Below are 19180 nucleotides of genomic sequence, written 5' to 3' on the forward strand. Positions count from 1 at the left end.
ATAGCTACCCTTTACAAAAGTAATTTCACTGTACATTCATATAAAAAAATAATTGTCTTAACTAATGAAGAGAAAAATTAAAAAGTAACCATGCATGGCTAATATGTTAGAGAAGGTGCATCACAATTAAAATATTTTTTCTCTATTTTAATTTGGTTAGGATACAGTCCTAAATCGTTCTCTACTCTCACAGTGCATGACTTACTTCATAGATCACCTAATCACTGCAAGTGTTGACAGACTGATCTTGGCACACCACTTTTCAAAGAGTGCTGTATGTTCCTCTATATTTAACAAAATGTAAAGCAAAAGTCAGTTATACTTCAAGTATTATCTCTGTCTCTGTGTTATGGAGTTCTTTGAATAGCAAAAAAAAGAAAAATCTACAAATTGCTGTTAGGCCTACTTTGAGTCATTCAAATAGATGTGCCATGGTCAAGATCTTTGAATGTGACTTGAACTTTTGGGTGCTGGTGAAGAAAGGGCATTTAAAATTGTATATCTCCTTGTACAGAAAGGAAAGGAAACCATGTTTTAGTTTAGGAGTTAAAGTTAACTTTAAAAAACATAATTTTAATAAAATAATAAAAGAATAATTTTAATAAAAGAATACAAGATATGATTAGTTTTGATCATTTCCCATTTGAAAAAATACCCCAATCTTGATATTCTTGTTTCTAAAATCTTGTGAAAAATTGTATACATTGCATTCATTAGCATATGAAAAAAGAGAAAGATTCTACATATATCCTAAAAAACAGGAATATGGAAAAAAAAAAAAAGATTGATAATTACAGTGCATTTCTGCCTCACAACTACCAAAACCATCAATTTTTTGGTTTCTGTTCAGTTTGCACAAGTACTGCTGCTGGTGTTCCATTGCTTGGTTTAATCATACTGTTAGATATTCAGCCAGCTCACTCTGAGGTCGTGGGCCTACACTAATTCTGTTCTTGTGAAGGATTTATGGAATTGTTTCCAGCTGTATTTCCAACATCATTGCCATGTAATCCTATTTATAGAAATTTTGTGGAATCTACACTAGCCAAACAAAAGATGGTCCGTATCTTGCTGGTGTGAATACTTTTAAAATGTGGTGGCTGTAAATAGTTATTCTTTTGAAATCACTGAGACTTGGTAAATTCAAAATAGTGGAAAGTAAATTTATGGGGAAAATTCACAATCAGTAAATTAATTCTTAAAATTAAAAGATTTTTTGCTTGCTTGCTTGCTTTTAATGGAAGACATGAAGGAAACATTGGTAAATCATTTGTACATTTTGTGTGCTCTTACTCTATTTCCAGATGTGTACATTATACAAACTCTTTCAAGGAACCTTACCTTTTAATTTTTACCTTGAACTTGTGAACAATAGTTTTTTCTTGGAATAATGCAAAGAGATCTATTGTGCCTTCCAGAGAAAGCTGAGTAAACTCAAAGGTAATAAGCATCATCAGCTCTAAAAGTGGTCAAATGATGTTAAAATAGAATTGTAAATGAGGAAAAGAAAGTGATTATAAAGTCAACCAAATTACACTTGAAAGCACACACTTTGCATAATCTTAAAATATTAATTTTAATTCTGATGCAAACAGACAAAAACTGAAGTATACAGACATTTGAAGGCTACAAAGAGTTCTATTTACACATCAGCGGGATCCTCAAAACCTTTCTTGTTCGAATCACAATACTTCAACTAGCTGCAGCCGCGGGAGGGTGCTCATGGGCTTTGTATACTACATTACAAATCTGGGAGGAGGGAGGAAAAAAACGAGAGGGAGGCAGACTCTCCCCTTGGTAGGCTGTTCCTTGTCCTACCCCAAAATACATGAGCCAGCAAGCAATCATGGATTGGGTTGATTTACCTCTCTACATTTACCGAGTCCTCAGGGGCACTGCAAATAGACTGATCCATCAAGGGAAGTCACTAAATGTAATCTTTTTGAACTTCATCTAAGCTTTGATCCTGTTTCTCACAGAATCTGAGTTGTCCAGCACACAGCTGGATAACTGAGTTATGTGGTAGGCAGGCAACTGGCTCACAGGTCAGGCAAAAAGAGCTATGGTGAATGGGGTGACATAAGACTGGTGACCTGTAATTAGTGAGGTTCCGTGGGGCCATCCTTGGGCCTGTGCTCTTCAACATCCTCATTAATGACCTGCATGCAGGACTCAAGGGAATACTAAATAAGTTTGCTGAAGACACTGAACTGGGAGGAGCTGCAGATTCTCTTGAGGGCAGAGAGGCCCTGCAGAGAGACCTCAACAAATTTAAGGACTGGGAAGTCAGCAGCTATGAAGGTTAACAAGGGCAAGTGCTGGATTCTGCACCTGGGATGGGGCAGCCCTGGCTGTTTGTATAGACTGGGGAATGAGAGGCTGGAGAGCAGTGCCATGGAAAGGGACCTGGGGGTCCTGGTCCATGGCAAGCTGAACCTGACTTGGCAGTGCCCTGTCAGCCAGCAGGGCCAACATTGTCCTGGGGACATCAGGCCCAGCATCACAGCCAGGCAAGGGAGGGGATTGTCCTGCTCTGTTCTGCAATGGGGTGGCCCCACCTCGAGTTCTGGGGGCAGTATTGGTCACCACAGTACAAAAAAGGTATTAAACTATGAGACAGTAATAAAAGAGGGCCATGAGGGTGGTGAAGGGTCTGGAGGGGAAGCTGATGCTTTAAGGCATCAAAGCCATATGAGGAGCAGTTGAGGTCACTTGATTTGTTCTGTCTGGAGAAAAGGAGACAGAGGGGAAACCTCATTGCAGTTACAACTTCCTTGTGAGGATACGTGGAAGGTCAAGTAATGATGTTTTCACTCTCATGACAGGAATCAAGGGAATGGCCTGAAGTTGAGTCAGGAGAGGTGTAAGTTGGATGCCAGGAAAAGTTTTTTTAACAGGAGGGTGTTTGGGCACTGGAACAGGCACCCCAGGGAAGTCATCACAGCACCAAGTCTGACAAAGTTGAAGAAGCATTTGGACAATGCTCCTGGGCACATGGTATGAGACTTGAAGAGTCCTGCACAGGGCCAGGAGATGGACTTGATGATCCTGATGGGCCCCTTCCAACTCAGCATATTCTATAATTCTATGATTCTATGGGTTGTTTCTTGTTCTTCTGGGTATTGCTGTTTAGCTAAATACATAAATTAGGGACCAAAAGAGGTACAAACTGTATGATATTTAGCATCAATGAGCTGAACATCTTCTTGCTTAAGAGGAGCTGTTATCTCGCAAGCTACTCTTCTTGACTGGTATGTGTGTTGGCTGCAGCACACAGCTGGCAGTGCAGTACAGTAACGGCAGGTGACAACATCTAGGAATCTGGTCGATGCTTTTTAGATCTAGGAATGCTTTTGAACCTTTGCTATAGAAAACAACTGGACTTAAAGGGTTTCTTCAAAGCTCAAACCCTTCTGCAGTTTAACATGGAAAGACATCCATGCACTATGAATTTGGACAAGAATCTGCAGGACTGGGAATCCTACTCAGCAACAGAAAGTCCTGCTTTACACTTAGTCATCTCCCTGTGACTCACTGCCTTCTCCTTCCCTAGAAGGGGCTCCTATTTACATTAAGAAAGTATGCACATCTCTGTATCACTATGACTGATTCTTAACTTCAATACTTCAGTGATTTCATTTGTGATTTTATTCAGATGACCAGGCATGTTGTAATGAATATTTTCATTCACCTCTTAAATTTTCAGGGCTTACAGAATAGTAGCCTTAATTGTGAATTCTGTAGGATATACCACAGGGCAACTCATATTTCTATGGAAATACAGAATATAGATTCTACAATTCCAGGTACCATTGCAGTGTCTGTCCATATGGCAAAAAATGTAATTATGTACTACAACACTTTTAATCAAGGTTTACACTAAGCCCGAAAAGTGTTGGAACACTTTTATGTAAATATTTCCCCAATGAGTCACACTAATCCACACATCTCAATAGCTGGCGTGAGGAATACTTGCATTCCAAGCCGTACTGCGGAGCAGGCAGCTTCTAAATCACTACTAAACGAAGTGACTAAGGGACTTTGGAGAGAGGCAAATGAGTGAACATATAGCAAACCCAGCAGACCGGGATGCTGGCAAGCCCAGCACCTGCCCGTGGAACGCTGCCCGCGCTCCCCGGCCCTGCCTCCCGCGCACCTGGGCGCGCCCCGCCGCGGGGGTCGGGCTCGGGGGCGGAGGGTGGGATCTCAGGCATCGTTTATGTCTCTTCCCTCCCCCCTCCCCTTCTTTCCACCTTCTGCTCTATAATTGCCCGCCTCCTTTCTCTACCCTTTCGCCTTATCAGATGCGGAGCAGCCAGCGGGGAGGGAAGCGGCTCTCCTGCAGCCGGCTCAGCACCAGCAGCCCCCCGTGAGAAGGAGCGGCCGCTGCCCGCCGGCCGCTCCCGGCTGATGCCCGCACAGGTCGGTGTGCGCTGCGCTTCCCCCTCCAGGACAGGGGCGAGGCATGACCGGAGCGCTTCCCATCCACCTGCCCGGCCACCTCCGCGGCGACAGGACCGGAGCCCCGGAGGGAGAATGGGGCGAGGGAGGAGGAGATGGGGGAGTGGAAGGTGGCGAGCTCAGGCTGGGACGGGGAAATCCCTTTAGAAAACCCCCTGCAGAGGGGGTTTTATAGCTGATAGCAACCAAACCCCGATCACTGCCGCTGTTGGTGTGGCGGAGGCTCTGGCTGCCGGCGGTGCCTCCTCCCTCGCCCGCTCGGTGCCGCGCCGTGCCGGGGCAGTCGCTCCGCCCGGCCCCGCTCGGCGCTTTCTTGGCGGGGCTGCCCGGGATGGCGAGCGCGTCCCCGCTCCCCGCCCGCAGCCCCTGGCTCTCCCGGGGCCATTCCTGCCTCAGCTCGGCGGAGTCAGAGCTCCCCGCTGTTCCTGCCTTAACCCGGGGAGCACCCGCTTTCACACGGGGGGTGCTGGTGGCGGGGAGTCCCTGCAGAGGAGTCGGGGCTCAGGAGTGGAGCCTGTGAGCCGCGGGGCCCTGGCCGGGCTGGGGCCGGGCTGTGGAGAGGCGAGGTCCCGGTCCCCCCGCCGCGTCCCTCTGCGGGGCTGGGGCTCGTCTGCTCCGGCTCTGCCCGGCCGGACATCGGCCCGAGGAACACGAGAGTGTTCCCGGGCAGCGCGGCCGCTCCGCAACGAGACACGGAGAGAGGGGAAAAGCCCCGACTGCCCTGCCCGTCCCGGGACCGCGCCTGGGCTGCGCGGGGGCGGCTCAGCCTCCTGCCCCGGGCTGGGTGCGCCGAGCCGGGGCCCTGCGGAGCCGCGATTGTCCCGCTGGGCGCTGCCGAGGGCGCGTCCTTCCCTCGGGAGAAGGTGTCCTGGAACACGGCTGGGAGAGATGCTGCGGGGAGCGGACCTCGCCTCATGGCAGGGTTGTTGGCTTGCTTGGTACCCGCTCCTAGCGCTAGTCTGGCAGATAACTCATTTACCACATACTTACTAAAAGATGAAATACATAAAAAGCAGAAGGAATAGAGTATTTTTTGTAAGTCTCAGAGGATGTCAACCACAAGGTGGCTGCAGACGGGGGTTTCCTTTCGTGGTTAGGTGAACCCTGACATGCGGATCATTGCAGATCAGCGTGTAGCTGATCCATTGCCAGTTGTGTCTATTCCAATAAATCTAATTTCTCTGGCTTTTCTCTAATGGCAGCTGTAGAGAATGTTTCTAACGCACAATTATGGGTCCGTTAGTATTTATATCTCTTGCTTTGGAGGAAGATTTATATCAAATGTAGCAGATGGGGAATTCAACCACCACTGAATGAATATTTTAATGTCTGGGTTATTATGGGAGGCAATCTATACATCATCAGTGGTAACTGCCTGGGAGAATGAGTAGTTTGCTGTTGTTTGAAGAATCTGTATTTACTTGATCCTAAGTGAGGGGAGAAGCATCAGTACCCAACATGAGATACACAAGAGGTGGATTTCAGCCTGTTTTGAGATATTCTTGGTTCGTCCTGTTGCCTGTCACTGGCAGCTGTCTGCTGACTGTGATCCTTGGGTGTTTGACACTTTGGTTCATGTAGTAGGAAACCTGGAAACTCTGCACAGGTTTCTGAATTCTGTATGGAGGATGGGGTGAAGAACTCTGCGTAGCAATATATAAGTTCCTGGTGCACACCTTTGATTTGGGATCTTGGTCTTGAGAGATGGATTCAAAATATATGTTTAAGTAATGTGAAATTTGTTCATAATTTGGTTAAAACTTTGATAACTTCCTGTGGAGATGGAGTTTACAAAGCCTAATCCCCCTATCAAGCATTGGAGTTGTATCAAGTATTCATGACTGTGATTTGAGACAATAGGCCCACCAAGTCCTGGTTGCAACTATAGCAGGTTGCAAATACTCAGAGAGAAGGGGATGTAGGTCTTATCCTCCTCTGTTTACTAATGATTGGGGTACTTCAGTCTGCTTTTTATATTAGATAGTGGATGAACCACTTGCTATGTGCCTTCAAGACAAGGGAAACATGGAAGGCTAATACAGTGATGGGATGTAAGGAATATTTGATAAAATGGCAGAAGAGGTAAATGGGAGAAACCTGCAAAACAGAAGTACACAAACCAAAATTTACCCAAGTAAGCCTTTGAATGCTCTTTGCTGACAGCAAGAAATCTACTATGAATTATCTTAATTTGTTACTCCTGTAGAATTTTAACAGGAGAGGACAGAAAAACATCTTATTGGCCCAGAAAACGACTAAAACTGGTGCAGTAAAGTTGTATGAAAGAAATTTTTCTAAGTACTGTGCTAGGCACATGTTGATGTATCTTGAGGTTGGTACTATTTTTAAGTTAACTTCTGTGGTCAGGTAAACTAACCACTCTGAAACTTGCTCTTTAGCACCAGAATTGTTTCCTCTAACACAGCCAGTTCACCTGGGACTACCTGGTTAAGTTAGTGTCAATGGTTTTGGCCGTGATATTACCTGCTGTAGGTGCAGATAGTACAACAGAGAGCACAGGATAAGCTGAATAAAGTAGAAAAAGGAAAATGGAAAAAGGATGTGAGTTCCTTCAGAACAAAGTTCTGCCTTTTTAAAAAAGCTTCAGAGTTCTTTGCCACAGATATCTTGGTAAGGTTCTTAGAAAATTGGATTGTATAGGAATGCATGTTATACTTTATTATCTATAGCATACTTTATTTCCAATGCTTGTGTATGATTGGCAGAGAATAGACACTTTCTTTTTACGTGGGCCAAGTTTTCAAAACTGTTGAGTAGCCCAAGTGGGGTTCTTTGTCCATTTCAGGTAAAATGTGCTTTAGTCATAAAACTGCTACCAGGAAAATGTCTCCACTGATATCTGTGGTAAATTCCTTGTTGTTTGTTTGTTTGCTTGGGTTTTTTTGTTTGTTTTAATCAAATCCAGATTTTCCCCACAATTTTCATTAAAGTGGATGCCTTCTCTTTGCCTGTTTAGTAAGTCTTTTTGTTCCATGTGCTTTCAGACCTGCTGATACTGTGTGTATTGAGGGGAAGAAGATGGTTTGTCGACACGAGATAAGGAACTGTTTTGTCTTGGGTTTTCTAGCTGTCACAGCTTTTTTCATCAGTGATGTCCAGGGCCAAGGTAAGTCATGAATAAGAGGATGGAGCTTTTCACTCTGATGTGCAGAAGTAGACCTTTTTTTCCAAATGCAAGTGTTGCTTCCTCCTTAGTAGGATGTGAATCCAATAATACTGAGAAGAAGCAGCGATTTTGCTGCTGAGCTCGGGGAGCAGGTGGGAGTAGAATTCTATGTTCATGTATGCTCTTTGAACCCAGTATCACAAATAGCATAAATATTTGTGCAAATTCATGTATCTCAAAATGAGTTATAAACAACATGTTTTTACTGCTATTTACATGAAAGTATGTATCAGAAATCGTTCTTATTGTCCTCTATACAATCAAGTAAGTTTGAAGGATCAGCTATGATGTGAAGCTTTTATGGAATATGTATTTTTTTCTCTTTTGGAACACTAGCTGTTGTAGTGCTTGCATCATTCCATATTGCACAGATCTGTTAAATGTCACGGACTACTTCTACAGCTTTTAAAATGAAAATCTCCCTTGTGGGTATTAAAGGATACTGCTGGGGTTGTTAGGCTCACATACTTGTTGGATTGTATTGATAGTGGCTTGACTGCTAGAGAAAATGTATCCTATTGCTTGGGGAAGGAGGGAGGAAGAATACCAATGAGTTTTTATGATTTCTAAAGAAAGGCATTTCTGTCAACTTTAGATTTCTGTAATCCCTTTGATATGAGATTGCATGGGCATAACTGGGAGTAGAATTGGATCCTGGGGTCTTTTAAAGCGTTTTGTATAATGTGTTATTCATGAGCGCATTTGGAGACTATTGGCAGTGTGAGGCTTTCAAAATCCTGATAATGCAAGCAGCAGTGTTGTCTGGTCTGTGTGGCACTCGAGGGCTGGGGAAGCACACCATCTTGGGTGTCTGGGAACCTGTGAACATTTTACAGGCTTCTCCCTGAATTTAGGGACACGTGTAAGCAGTCATATTCGATGTTGGCGATGTGAGGTGAATCAAGAAATGTATGTTCCCAATGTTCAGTGCATCATTCTGGTCAGAAATTAGGTCCAGAATGTTTGTGACTTAATGAGCCAATAAAGCAAAGCATATGGTTAGTCTTTTCTCTGTATTTCAGTCCTAATACATATGGTTAAGATTTGCAAAACAGGACTGGAGATTGAGATCTACCTCCAGAAAGTTTTGTGAAATTCCTTGATCTTGGAAAACTTTATTACTATTTGCCTTTTTTCAACTTTGATTCAGTCAGTTATAGTTGGAAAGTTTTCTCCCTTTAATACCAATACAATGAAATGAAGGTCAGAGAGGGTTGTTTTTTTTTTTTTTTTTCCCCAGTAATCAGACTAGCAGAAGCTAGAGTTGGTGTACTTGATGAATAAAGAACAATACTTCCCTTGTTCTTAGACTCTTTCAGCAAGCATCAGCTATGGAATGCTGTCAGCAGTGTGATATTAAGCTAAGTGGATCATTGCCTTAGCCCAACATGACTGTTATTCTATTGAATTCAGTGAGATGAAATCTGTTTCATGTTCACAAAAAAAACATTTCTTGGTACACTAAAAGTAATAAGATGTTTCTCAAATTCTTTCTTTTCTCAAGGTTGCCATCTCTTGAAGTAAGCTCTTCATGCAGCTGGCCAACTATTTACAATTTAATGCAGTTTATTTGTCGGTTTTAATCAACTGTACACTCTGCCAAGGTGTAGGAAGAGCTGGCATTAGTTCCAGCTTGTGCTTCCTTCCTTTGGCAAAGATGCTCAAGTAAAGGTGTGTAATGTGACTTCTTGGAAAGGAGAATGTGTTTGTGAGACTGAAGCCAACATGCCTGAAGCTACAAATTATCCCTTCAGAGGAGCTATGTGGTTCTATCTCAGTTTTTTCCCCTACTGCCTTATAAACCACATAATGCTGTTTGGTTTTCACTCAACAACAATTATTTTTAGCACTGCTATTTCTTCCCCATTCAATATAATGTATAAATAACAGCTTTTTCTATTTATGTTATATAGTACATGAAAATAGCACTGGGCAATAAAAACACTTGAGAATTTTTCATTAAATAACATGCTTTGAGATTTTTTCTGTATTTAAAGATGGAAACTTTTCTGTGTAGCAATGATTTTCATGTGTTACTACTGTAATTGTGAAGTAATTGCAGTACATATTAACTTGTTCAATTATTATGACAACAGTAAATTGAAAACCACAATATTTAGTTAATATCCAAACTTAGACTGTTGGATGTCTTGCTGAATTGTCCATAAGCAATTTATTGTATTTTTTGTTTTCAGTAAGAGTTGAAAGTAAGAGTTATGTGTTTGGAGTGCTAATTTACCTGGTGGCATAAACCAAAGCCTTGAACTTGTCAGTTTTCTTTTGGGTGACTGCTCTAATGTTGCTGACAACCATTCTCTTTTTGCATTCCTGTAAAACCACTTAAAGAGATCTAGCTACTGATTTTTATCAGTTAACTGACTCAGTTTGGATTAATTTTTTTCCCTTTCTGCAAGAAGTGAGATTTTGTTCCACAGGCAATAAAGGTCCAAAGAAATAAAGATATCCTCTTCAGGTTGGTGAATGCGTAGTAATTCCCATCAATATTTTGTTGTCTGTTCGAGTGCTAGATTTTTAACTTCCTTAGTTATATGTACTTTTCTATGCCAGAATGTTAGTCTTTGCACAACTAAGACAGTTCATTATCTGCCTAATGAATAATTATTTTCTTTTGTGTGGTTTATTGCTGCGGGGGAATGTCCCTTCTGTTGCACCGCTGCCTTTGATACAAAAAGTACCCAATGAAAATTGACCAGTTATGTAAAGACTAATCTGGCACAACTTTTCTAGTCTTTCACATTGTAACTCTGTAGTATACAAAAAAACCTTCTGGTGATTGTGTCCTTCTTTGCTTGTAAGATCTGTGATTGTTTTTAGGGGCTCATATAATGTACCTGTTTGGGTGATGGCTAATAGCAGTTAGGCCAGAACTATGCTTCTTTGTTAGAAGGTGATTTCATAAACTGTCAAGTTGGAAGTAGAATGGAAAGAAATGACAAGAAAGGAAGAAGATGGCAGAGAAAGTGAACTCTGAAATTCTAAGACCTGATTGGGTTGTTTTTTTGTCAGTCCTTGATGTTATTTCATTGCTCTCTGCTCTGCTTCTTAATCCTCATACAAATTTACAATTTAATCTCAGTAAAATCTGCCACATTTTCACGCTTGCATACAGCCATTATTTAAAAATTTATTTTCTATTCCTGAAGCAAAATAACAAAAGGAATTGTATTTTTGTGAACTTCTATGATTTGTCACTCTTGTTCATTCAGCCCAAATTTATTGTGATTTATGTATAGCTCAAAGACACAATGAATCTTGAGAATGAATTAAATGCTGTAATTCATAATTACAGTCTGCTTGGCTTTAAAACCTTTTTGCCATAGTCTCTGTCATGTTTTTACAATTATAGCACGCTGAATGTTCTTGCAGAAACCTGCCTAGCAAAACATTTTGCTGTACAAGGGCCAAATTTTCAAATAACTGATGTTGTATTTGCAGCGATTCCTGCGCATGATCTTGCTTGCAGCCTCTTTCTTTCTAAACTTCAGGGAGGTGACAGGCAGACTGAAGATGAGGTCTGACAAGATTGTGTCCAGCAACTAAGGAAATGCATGGGTTGGGACTGAGCCCAGTGCTGTGAATTAGAGCAGCTTTGAGTGTGTGGAGTTCATGTGCTCCTTGCTGTTTCTGCCCCCTTGCCTCTCTTCTTGAGCTTGTTCTCTGAGGTCTTTGAGAATACATAGGTGTTGTGAAGCTGTTCCTGGTACTTATGTACTCTTTTCTTTGTCCTGGTGTAAAGTCCTTCAAGGAAGAGAACTGCAGAACCTGCTCTTGGTCTGATAAAACTGCCACTTAGGGAATGAGAGCTTGGATGCAAGGGAATATATCTCTTGTATTAAACCTCCAGATTCTTACTTCTAAGATCTAAAATGTATTTAATAGTAGATGACATGAAAAAGCACACACCTCCAAATCTCAGAAAACTACAACCTACCTTTTTTCTTCTTTCTTCCCCCAGGCTGCTGGAAAAAGTAGCATGTAGGAAAAAGTTACTGGCTCAGGACAGGTCTTTGGCTGCTGCTGATGCCAGAGCTGCATTGGCTGTAGCAGGTCGAATGGAGAGGTCAGAGATTGTTGGCCAGCACATTCTGCCTGTTGACTCAGATGCTCCATGTGCTGTAATCCTTAAATCTCAGAAATATCATGAGACTGTTGGTTTATTATATCTAAAGGACCAACAGACTGCAGGCACAAGCCTAGTCAATTAAGAACAATCTTAGCCTTGGGGAAAAGAGATTGCCACTTGCCTGCTTCAGATTAATTTTCCTGATTTCTTAGGCCTACTAACAGAAACCTTAAGGATGTAGTGGCAAAGGCACCAAAGGTTTGGAAAATGAAGGCCACTGTTGAGGGGGCTGTGGAGACAATGGGAAGAGGAGGAGTAAGGTTGGAGGTGTCAAAGGTTTTCTGGCTCTTCTGTTGTTCAGCCCCTGGGTGTCTTCCCTGGCTGCCTTTCCCTGTAGAGATCAGTTTGTTCTCTGCAAACCAAATTCTATTCAAATGTGTGAAGATTTCCCGTTATTGACAGCCTTGGATACTCCAGGCTGCACTGCCAACTGCTCTGCTGCAGTTCTGCAGTGAAGAAGGGATGTGTGTCCCAAAGCAGAGTGGAAAGGTTTTGCAGAGTATGGTCCAGTATCAGTGGAGTTTGACCGAGCAGTGGGATGCAAAACTGAAAAACTAGTTTATGTGCAGAGATACCAAGTTGCTGATGTTATGGTAACAACATGGGGCAGTTTTTCCATTTGTTCTTGTGTGGGTTGCTTCACTGATATATGGCTTCTTGTTCAATCATTTCATTCTTTTATTCATTTCACCTTCAATTTGAAACCTTGGTGATGGCACAATATAAACAGAAGCCAAATTTTACTTACCATCCAGATTGCCCCTGTCTAAGTCTTGACTTGCCTATGCATGCCTGCTAGTCTTGATGAGACTGAAGCAGTGTTTGCAGCTGCTTAAGCCAGATTTGCAAATTAGGCAGCTGCTGTTCCCTTTGCCTTGTGCATGCCTGTCTTTTCTCTTGGTTATTCTCTCCTCACAAGGATTTGAAAATTTGGCCCTGGATGACATTAATTGTGGGGAAGTGCCCACAGTTATGAGAGGTCAAGGAGTATAGGTCATGCATTTTCAGTGTAAGCAAGAGAGCAATTTTAATTCCCATATATTAACAAAGAGCATTTTTATTACCAGCTTTGCCTGCTAAACTAGTGTCTTAACATCTAACATTGTTTGTCTTTCTGTCCTCTGTTGTTAGGTTGTTTAGTTTGTTTTGTAAAGAGATAAACAAAAGGTCTGTCTGAGGGAAGTAGTTTACTTGGGGATGTCATTTTACAAACTAATAAACTGATGTATGTGACATTTAAAATAACTTGCATCCTTTACCATTAAAATTGTGTTGTCTTCTTCCTAGATGTGTTTATTTTTGTTTAAAATTGATTAGTCTTTATTTGAATTTAAAGTGTTGTTTTCTTTCCAAACTTTCAGTGTCCCCACCAACAAGACTAAGATATAATGTAGTGAGTCCTGACAGTGTACAGATCTCTTGGAAAGCCCCCAAAGGGCAGTTCACTGGATATAAACTTCTTGTCACTCCAAGTTCAGGTAAAAGTCTGTATGTTCTCTTTTAAGGTGAAAGAACTGTCTTCCTAAGGCATAAAAGCTTTTCAGAGTTTAGTATTATCCTTCACAATGAAGAAGTTGTGACCGAGCTTTGGATATGAAGAACTGGCTGATCAACAGAAGAGAGATTGATTTCAGTAGGGTGTGGTCAGGCACAGAAAATGCTTTAGGTTGCAGAAGTGGGTCAATGCTAGTTATGCTTCACGTGTAGTCTTTGGGAATTGTCACTGACCACCTGTCCTTACCGTTGTTCCAGTGGGGTGTAAGGAAGTCTAGGAAGTGTTCAAGGGAGAGCACTGGAATTCTAATTCAGTCAACCTTTAAGGTGGATCTCCTTGTCCCTTATCTCTTAGTGAGCTCTCCTGAAAAGTTCAAAAAGAAATAAAAAAAATCCAAACAATCTTTAAAAGTTTTTTGTATGAAACATTGAAAAGATAGACAACAGAGTGGGTGTATAAAGCTATAAAGGTCCTACTTCTGTACATTTAAAATTAAATTTAGATATGGAAACATACAGTTTTAACATACAGCTAAAATATAGCTTTGTATATATTGGCATGCAATCTCTATAAGTAAATGGACATAGAAATGTTTAGTATTTGTATTTATACATGAGAATTTCTTTGTCTAAAGAAAGTTGGCAAAGTGATAATTCAGAGGTGATGTGGGTACAGTAGGACCAGAACTGGCAACCAATCACAGAGTGAAAGCCTGCAGGTATTATGTTACCACTTAACAGATTTTTGTGAAATGTTTTTTTTTTTAATGATTCTGCTGGACACCATGGCTGTTTCATGAGGCCCAGATACAAATGCTGATCTTAAGAATGTTTCTGTTTAAGAAAACTGGTTTGAGTGCTTATCTTGTTTCTTTTCTGGGATGTTCTCTGGCCTGGCTGTATGAGTAGTCCCAAAAGTGGAAAAAGTGGGAATGCTCAGGTCATGATAGAGCTTCAGGTATTTTTGAATCATTATGTTTACTGTGCTAGAAGAAAAGCAAACAAAGTAATGTATTTGTTGGATTTTTCTCTTTTCTCCTATAGGTGGAAAAACAAATCAATTAATTCTTCAAAACACTGCAACCAAAGCAATTATTCAAGGTCTCATTCCAGACCAAAATTATGCCCTTCAGATCATTGCATTCAGTGAAGACAAGGAGAGCAAGCCAGCACAAGGCCAGTTCAGAAGTAGGTGTCTCTTTATGGCTGACATACAGAATGTATCAGATATTTCATGTAACTTCTGAAATGGTAACAAGACTTGCACAAAGGGGAATGATGGAAAAAAGCTTTTTCTGTAGTGGAAGGAAAATCAAAGCCATGTATTTTGACTGGTGTATGTACAGGTGGAGGCCTGAATTGCTTGCACGGTCTATGCTTGCACTGGGCTTTGATTCCATTGGGTTGGCATCCCTTTCTTCCTCATTTCATTAGGAAATTAGCTGGTATTTCATGGCAAGAATCTTCAGTGAGTAGAAAGTGTTATATTCTGATACTCAAAATTTTTCTTTTTTATTAAAAAAAGTTATAGCTGTGACAACTGGCAACTAAATGCTAGTTCAGCAGTATGACAGGCTGATTTCTTAATGGTCTACAGTGTTCAAATATGTTTTAAAAATTAAATTTTTATATGATCAAGACATACTCTTAATGTCTAGATCATAATGATAGATACACATCTTATCTGATTTATCTTGATATTCATGTTAAGCATATTAAATATGATTGGTGGAGATTTGGTTGATAATGTGGCAGAGTAGGTGTACAGTTGAAAGCCTAATGAATTCTCTGACACAATATTTTTCTCACTGTCTCTCCTAAATTACCTTTCTCTTAAAACCAGCACAGGATAAAATATGCTGAGTACTTGATGTGGTGTGTATCCAAGTCCTTTTAGCTTTTCATCACTGCAACTGTGTGTTTACCACCTTAAGTTCTGTGCTGGTTAGGAAACCCACAATACCACAGTTTACTTTAGCAATAAAGAGAAGCCCACAGAAAGTTACAGCAAATTCTATAATATTAGGTGTAGCTGGTTTTGAAATGGCATTTACAAAAAGTAGAGCTGGCAACTTGACTTAAGTATATGGGGTTTGTGTTCTATTTAGTATACTCTCTTTGCTGCACTTATTGCTGGAGTTTCATTTAAAAACACGATGCCTTTCATGAGTAAAACCAGATACATCATATATACAAATTCTTTTTTTGCTCTCCTGTATTATAGGTTTATTTCCCCTGTTCTCTGACATGTGGCCACTAATTCTTGAGATGAGAAAAGGTCAAATATATAAAGAGCTTTGAGAATATCATCTGGTTTAGTGCATTGGAAGTATGGTTTTAATGCTGTGGAGTTATAACTGATGTACTAAGAATTCCCAAACTTACAATAAAATTTTATTGTCAAAAGAGTATTTGTCTTTATGTAGCGAGGTGTACATTCTTATTCTAATACATAGTGTTTAATGAACTAAGATCAATGGGGATTTTTCTCCTTTGAAAATGCAGATGTAAAAACACGTGCTAGATAAAAATCTTTGTCTGTGTAAATACTTGAGTAAAACCGCTGTCTTGGTTCTTCCTATGTGGTTAGAATTTTGACAGTTCCCAAATCCAGAAATCTGTCAGGATGTGACCAACGTGTCTCCTTTGAACATTTTCAGGCTTTTATGCTGTTTTCTCTGGAGACTTGCCCCTCAATAGCACTAGCATTAGAGGGGGACAGCTAATTGGTCTTGCTCTTGGCCTTTTCTCAAAGGAATGCTCCTAGAAGGATAAGCAGCAGCATTCTTTTTGGCTGATATTATTCTGATATTTCACCTCTCATTTTAGTCAGAATCTTGTTCAGTTAAGGGTTAAACCCAGACTTCTAAGACCTGATGTTGTTGTGGCATTATCTGTAACCCATCTAATAACCAAGATCTGCCTTGGTAAAAGCTGACTCCTCTGCAAGCTTGTGGACTTGAATTTTCTCTCAAATCAGTTTCACAGTTGTTAGCTGAAGGCAGAGGTGATAGTCACACGTGCTGTCTTAGTAAGGAGTAAAAATTTCAGGTTTTTTGTTTTCACCTCTGTACCTGGAGTGTGAACACTGTAGGTTCTGCAAAGGGTTGTCATTCTGAGAAAATCACATTCTGATGTTTGTCAGTGGCTCGTTGTCTTCCTTGGAACTTAGTCTTCTGATTGTATTTTGGATTGGAACTTGGAACACTCCTGGTTGATTCAGATATTCCACATACTATTGGGTAAATTAGTGAAATCCATTTGACTTTGGTTCCACTAATGTACAACAGAATATTTGCACTGTTGTATATAGTCAAGAGACAGATAACCTCCTTTCATGCCCTCCCAGTGTTTTTTATTGAATGATGTAGCACAGGGAGTCCTTGGTCCTGGCTGAGGATCACTGCCTGCTTGGGTGAATGTCAGTCATAATCCAATTTTATATAAACTAAGAAGTGTAGTTGGAGGAGAATTTGATTTTCTGTGGAAGATCTTCTCAGATTCCTTGTTTTAAGCTTTTCCTGGCTGCTGCAGACAGCTGGAGTGTGGATACCAATTAGTATTTCATGAAAATTCTGGAAGGGCTTTTTCTTTCTAATACGTGACTTTAGCAATGACTTTGTCAGAACCTTTCAGACTGTTAGTAGAGCAATACTTGCTCTTAATGTAATATTAGGAATTGCTAACCAAATTGGATTCTGCTTGGCTGTTGTCAGAGATTTGGGACATAGTAAGGGAGGTATCCCACCCACTTGAGGAACAGGAAACTGTCAAAGTGTCAGCTCTGGAGCAGCCTTGCACTCCTGGGAGTATTTGGTGCCCTGAATACAGATTTGGGCATGGGATTGAAGCTGATTCTGTGAAGAGGACAGTGTAACAGCTGGCTTATGTGCTTTTGTGTTGACTGACTTGGAGAGGAACTTTGCAATGCTGGACTCTCCCCAGCTTGCTTTGCCAATTTTCTGGACTGTATTTCCAGTGTGGGATCTTGTCTGCATGGGCTTAGGTGCTGATGTCACTATTTGGACTCTCCTGTGTGAAAAAAGTCAGTTTTGAGAGCTTTAATGATGACAGAATGGGGAAAGATCCATAAAAATATTAAATGTGGAGGGGAGGGAAAACAGACACAGTAACTCATCACCTAAGCATATCTTGAAATGCTATGTGCAACTACTTCATCAGGAAGAAGAAAATTACATGCTTCTAACTGCATTGTTTCTAGATTAATTGATTTTTTTCCCCCCTTACTTTACAGTTAAAGACATAGAGAGAAGAAAAGACACAAGTAAATCCAAGGTGAAGGATCCAGAAAAAACAAATGCGAGTAAACCAGCTCCAGAAGGTCAGATCATAACGACTTATGTGATATTCTGAAAATAATCAGCTTCTTTATTTAACTTGGCCATTGTAGAGATTTTCTGTAAAAGTCAGTACTTTACATCTGGTTCCCAGGGTTAAATTAAATAGAGGGGAAAAACCAGTATTTTCAGAAATATTGGAGGGTTGCTACAGAGGTACTGCATTTAGTTCTGTGCTTTTCTTTGCTTTTTTATAAAGTTCTAAATGCCATCATGAATAGATGAAAATAATTAAAAATAATTTTAGATAATATTAAAATTATTAAAAGCTGCTTGTACTTCTCCACTGGGTGCACTTTGCATAGTGGAAGAATCATGCAGGTGTGTGTGTATCTAATAACTTCTTATTCTGGCTGCAAAACAGACTGGCAGTATTAATTCCCACCTAAAGTCAAATTAATATTAGTGTATAATTAGCCACGTAAAAACTTGCTAAGTCTGTTCTAGTGTAGGTTGTATATATGAAAACATTTGAAACATTTTGAGGGAGGGGGGAAAAAAGGAGTTAATTTGGTCCTGTACAAGGAGCCAATCTTCTAGTGAAATGTGATACTGCCTGCCATGAGAAGTTTGTCTAGTACAGATGAAAATCTATTTCAAGCTTAATATACAGCTCTATTTCCTGTTTTTTTAAAAATTCAAATAGCATCTTCTTTATGAAGTAACCCCAGCAGTAATTATTTCATTCAGTAGTTATTTATGGTATACAGAACAAGAAGAGCTTGGTATGACCTTAAATAGTCTCTCTGTGCATAAACTGGACAGTTTCAAGGATCCCATTTCCCCCTTCCATATGAATCTGTCTCCAACAATGCAAGTATCAAAGACCTCACCCAAAGCTCCTTGAAGCCCATGCATGTTTTTCTTCGGTGAATTTTTATTCTTACCACACATTTTTGTGTCATGTTGTATTTGTTAACACTATGCAAGTTTGTTTCCATACAACATTTCTCAAACCAAAGCACCCTTGAATTCCATTGGGTGCATTGGAAGAATGTTAGCAAGGGTTTGCAACGCTAAAGAGAAGTTGTACCCGCTAGTGCACGCTGGGCAGTGGACAGGTGATCTTTCCTACATCATGTCTAGAGGAAGGCTGAATTGGAAGAAATGACAGAACTGAGAAGGAAAATGTGATTTGCTTTCTTAATGAAGGACAAGTGATAAAAGTGGAAGGAGGGAAAACTGGGTCTGTACTTGGAAAATGTTGATTAAATACAGACAGAGGAGAGTGTCTGCCAGACTGCAGGAGAGAATTTATGCTTTTTTCATGGCATAAGGGCAAAAACAATTGGCAAGAGGAGCTTGGATCTGCAGTCTCTCCCTTTTTAGGATTCATGTTTATTTTTGAAGTCTTCAGTTTAGGCACTTTCTTCATCCCTGCACCACTTTTTACTCATCTGAACTTCTTCAGTTGTATCAGGGCAGAACAAAATACATCTCCATACAGCATTTGTGAAAAGATATTGCCATATAGTTACTGTTGCTGGTTTTACTAGAAAACTGGGGGATGCATTTAAAACTAAGGCAAAGCTTACA

General features: G+C 40.7%; 1 protein-coding gene across 7 annotated transcripts in view; it reads left to right on the plus strand.

Moving 5' to 3' along the window:
* Nucleotides 1–4301: 4301 nt before the first annotated feature.
* Nucleotides 4302–19180, plus strand: part of COL14A1 (collagen type XIV alpha 1 chain) — a 116747-nt gene continuing 101868 nt past the window's right edge. For all 7 annotated transcript variants that reach the window (XM_033058251.2, XM_033058270.2, XM_033058286.2 and 4 more), the window contains exons 1-5: nucleotides 4302–4422; nucleotides 7467–7588; nucleotides 13154–13270; nucleotides 14331–14474; nucleotides 17542–17628. In XM_033058251.2, the coding sequence (XP_032914142.1) occupies nucleotides 7501–7588; nucleotides 13154–13270; nucleotides 14331–14474; nucleotides 17542–17628 (436 nt within the window). In that variant the 5' untranslated portion in view covers nucleotides 4302–4422; nucleotides 7467–7500. The remainder of the gene's footprint in view (nucleotides 4423–7466; nucleotides 7589–13153; nucleotides 13271–14330; nucleotides 14475–17541; nucleotides 17629–19180) is intronic.

This window comes from Catharus ustulatus, chromosome 1 (genome assembly GCF_009819885.2).
Source record: "Catharus ustulatus isolate bCatUst1 chromosome 1, bCatUst1.pri.v2, whole genome shotgun sequence".
Lineage (NCBI taxonomy): Eukaryota > Metazoa > Chordata > Aves > Passeriformes > Turdidae > Catharus > Catharus ustulatus.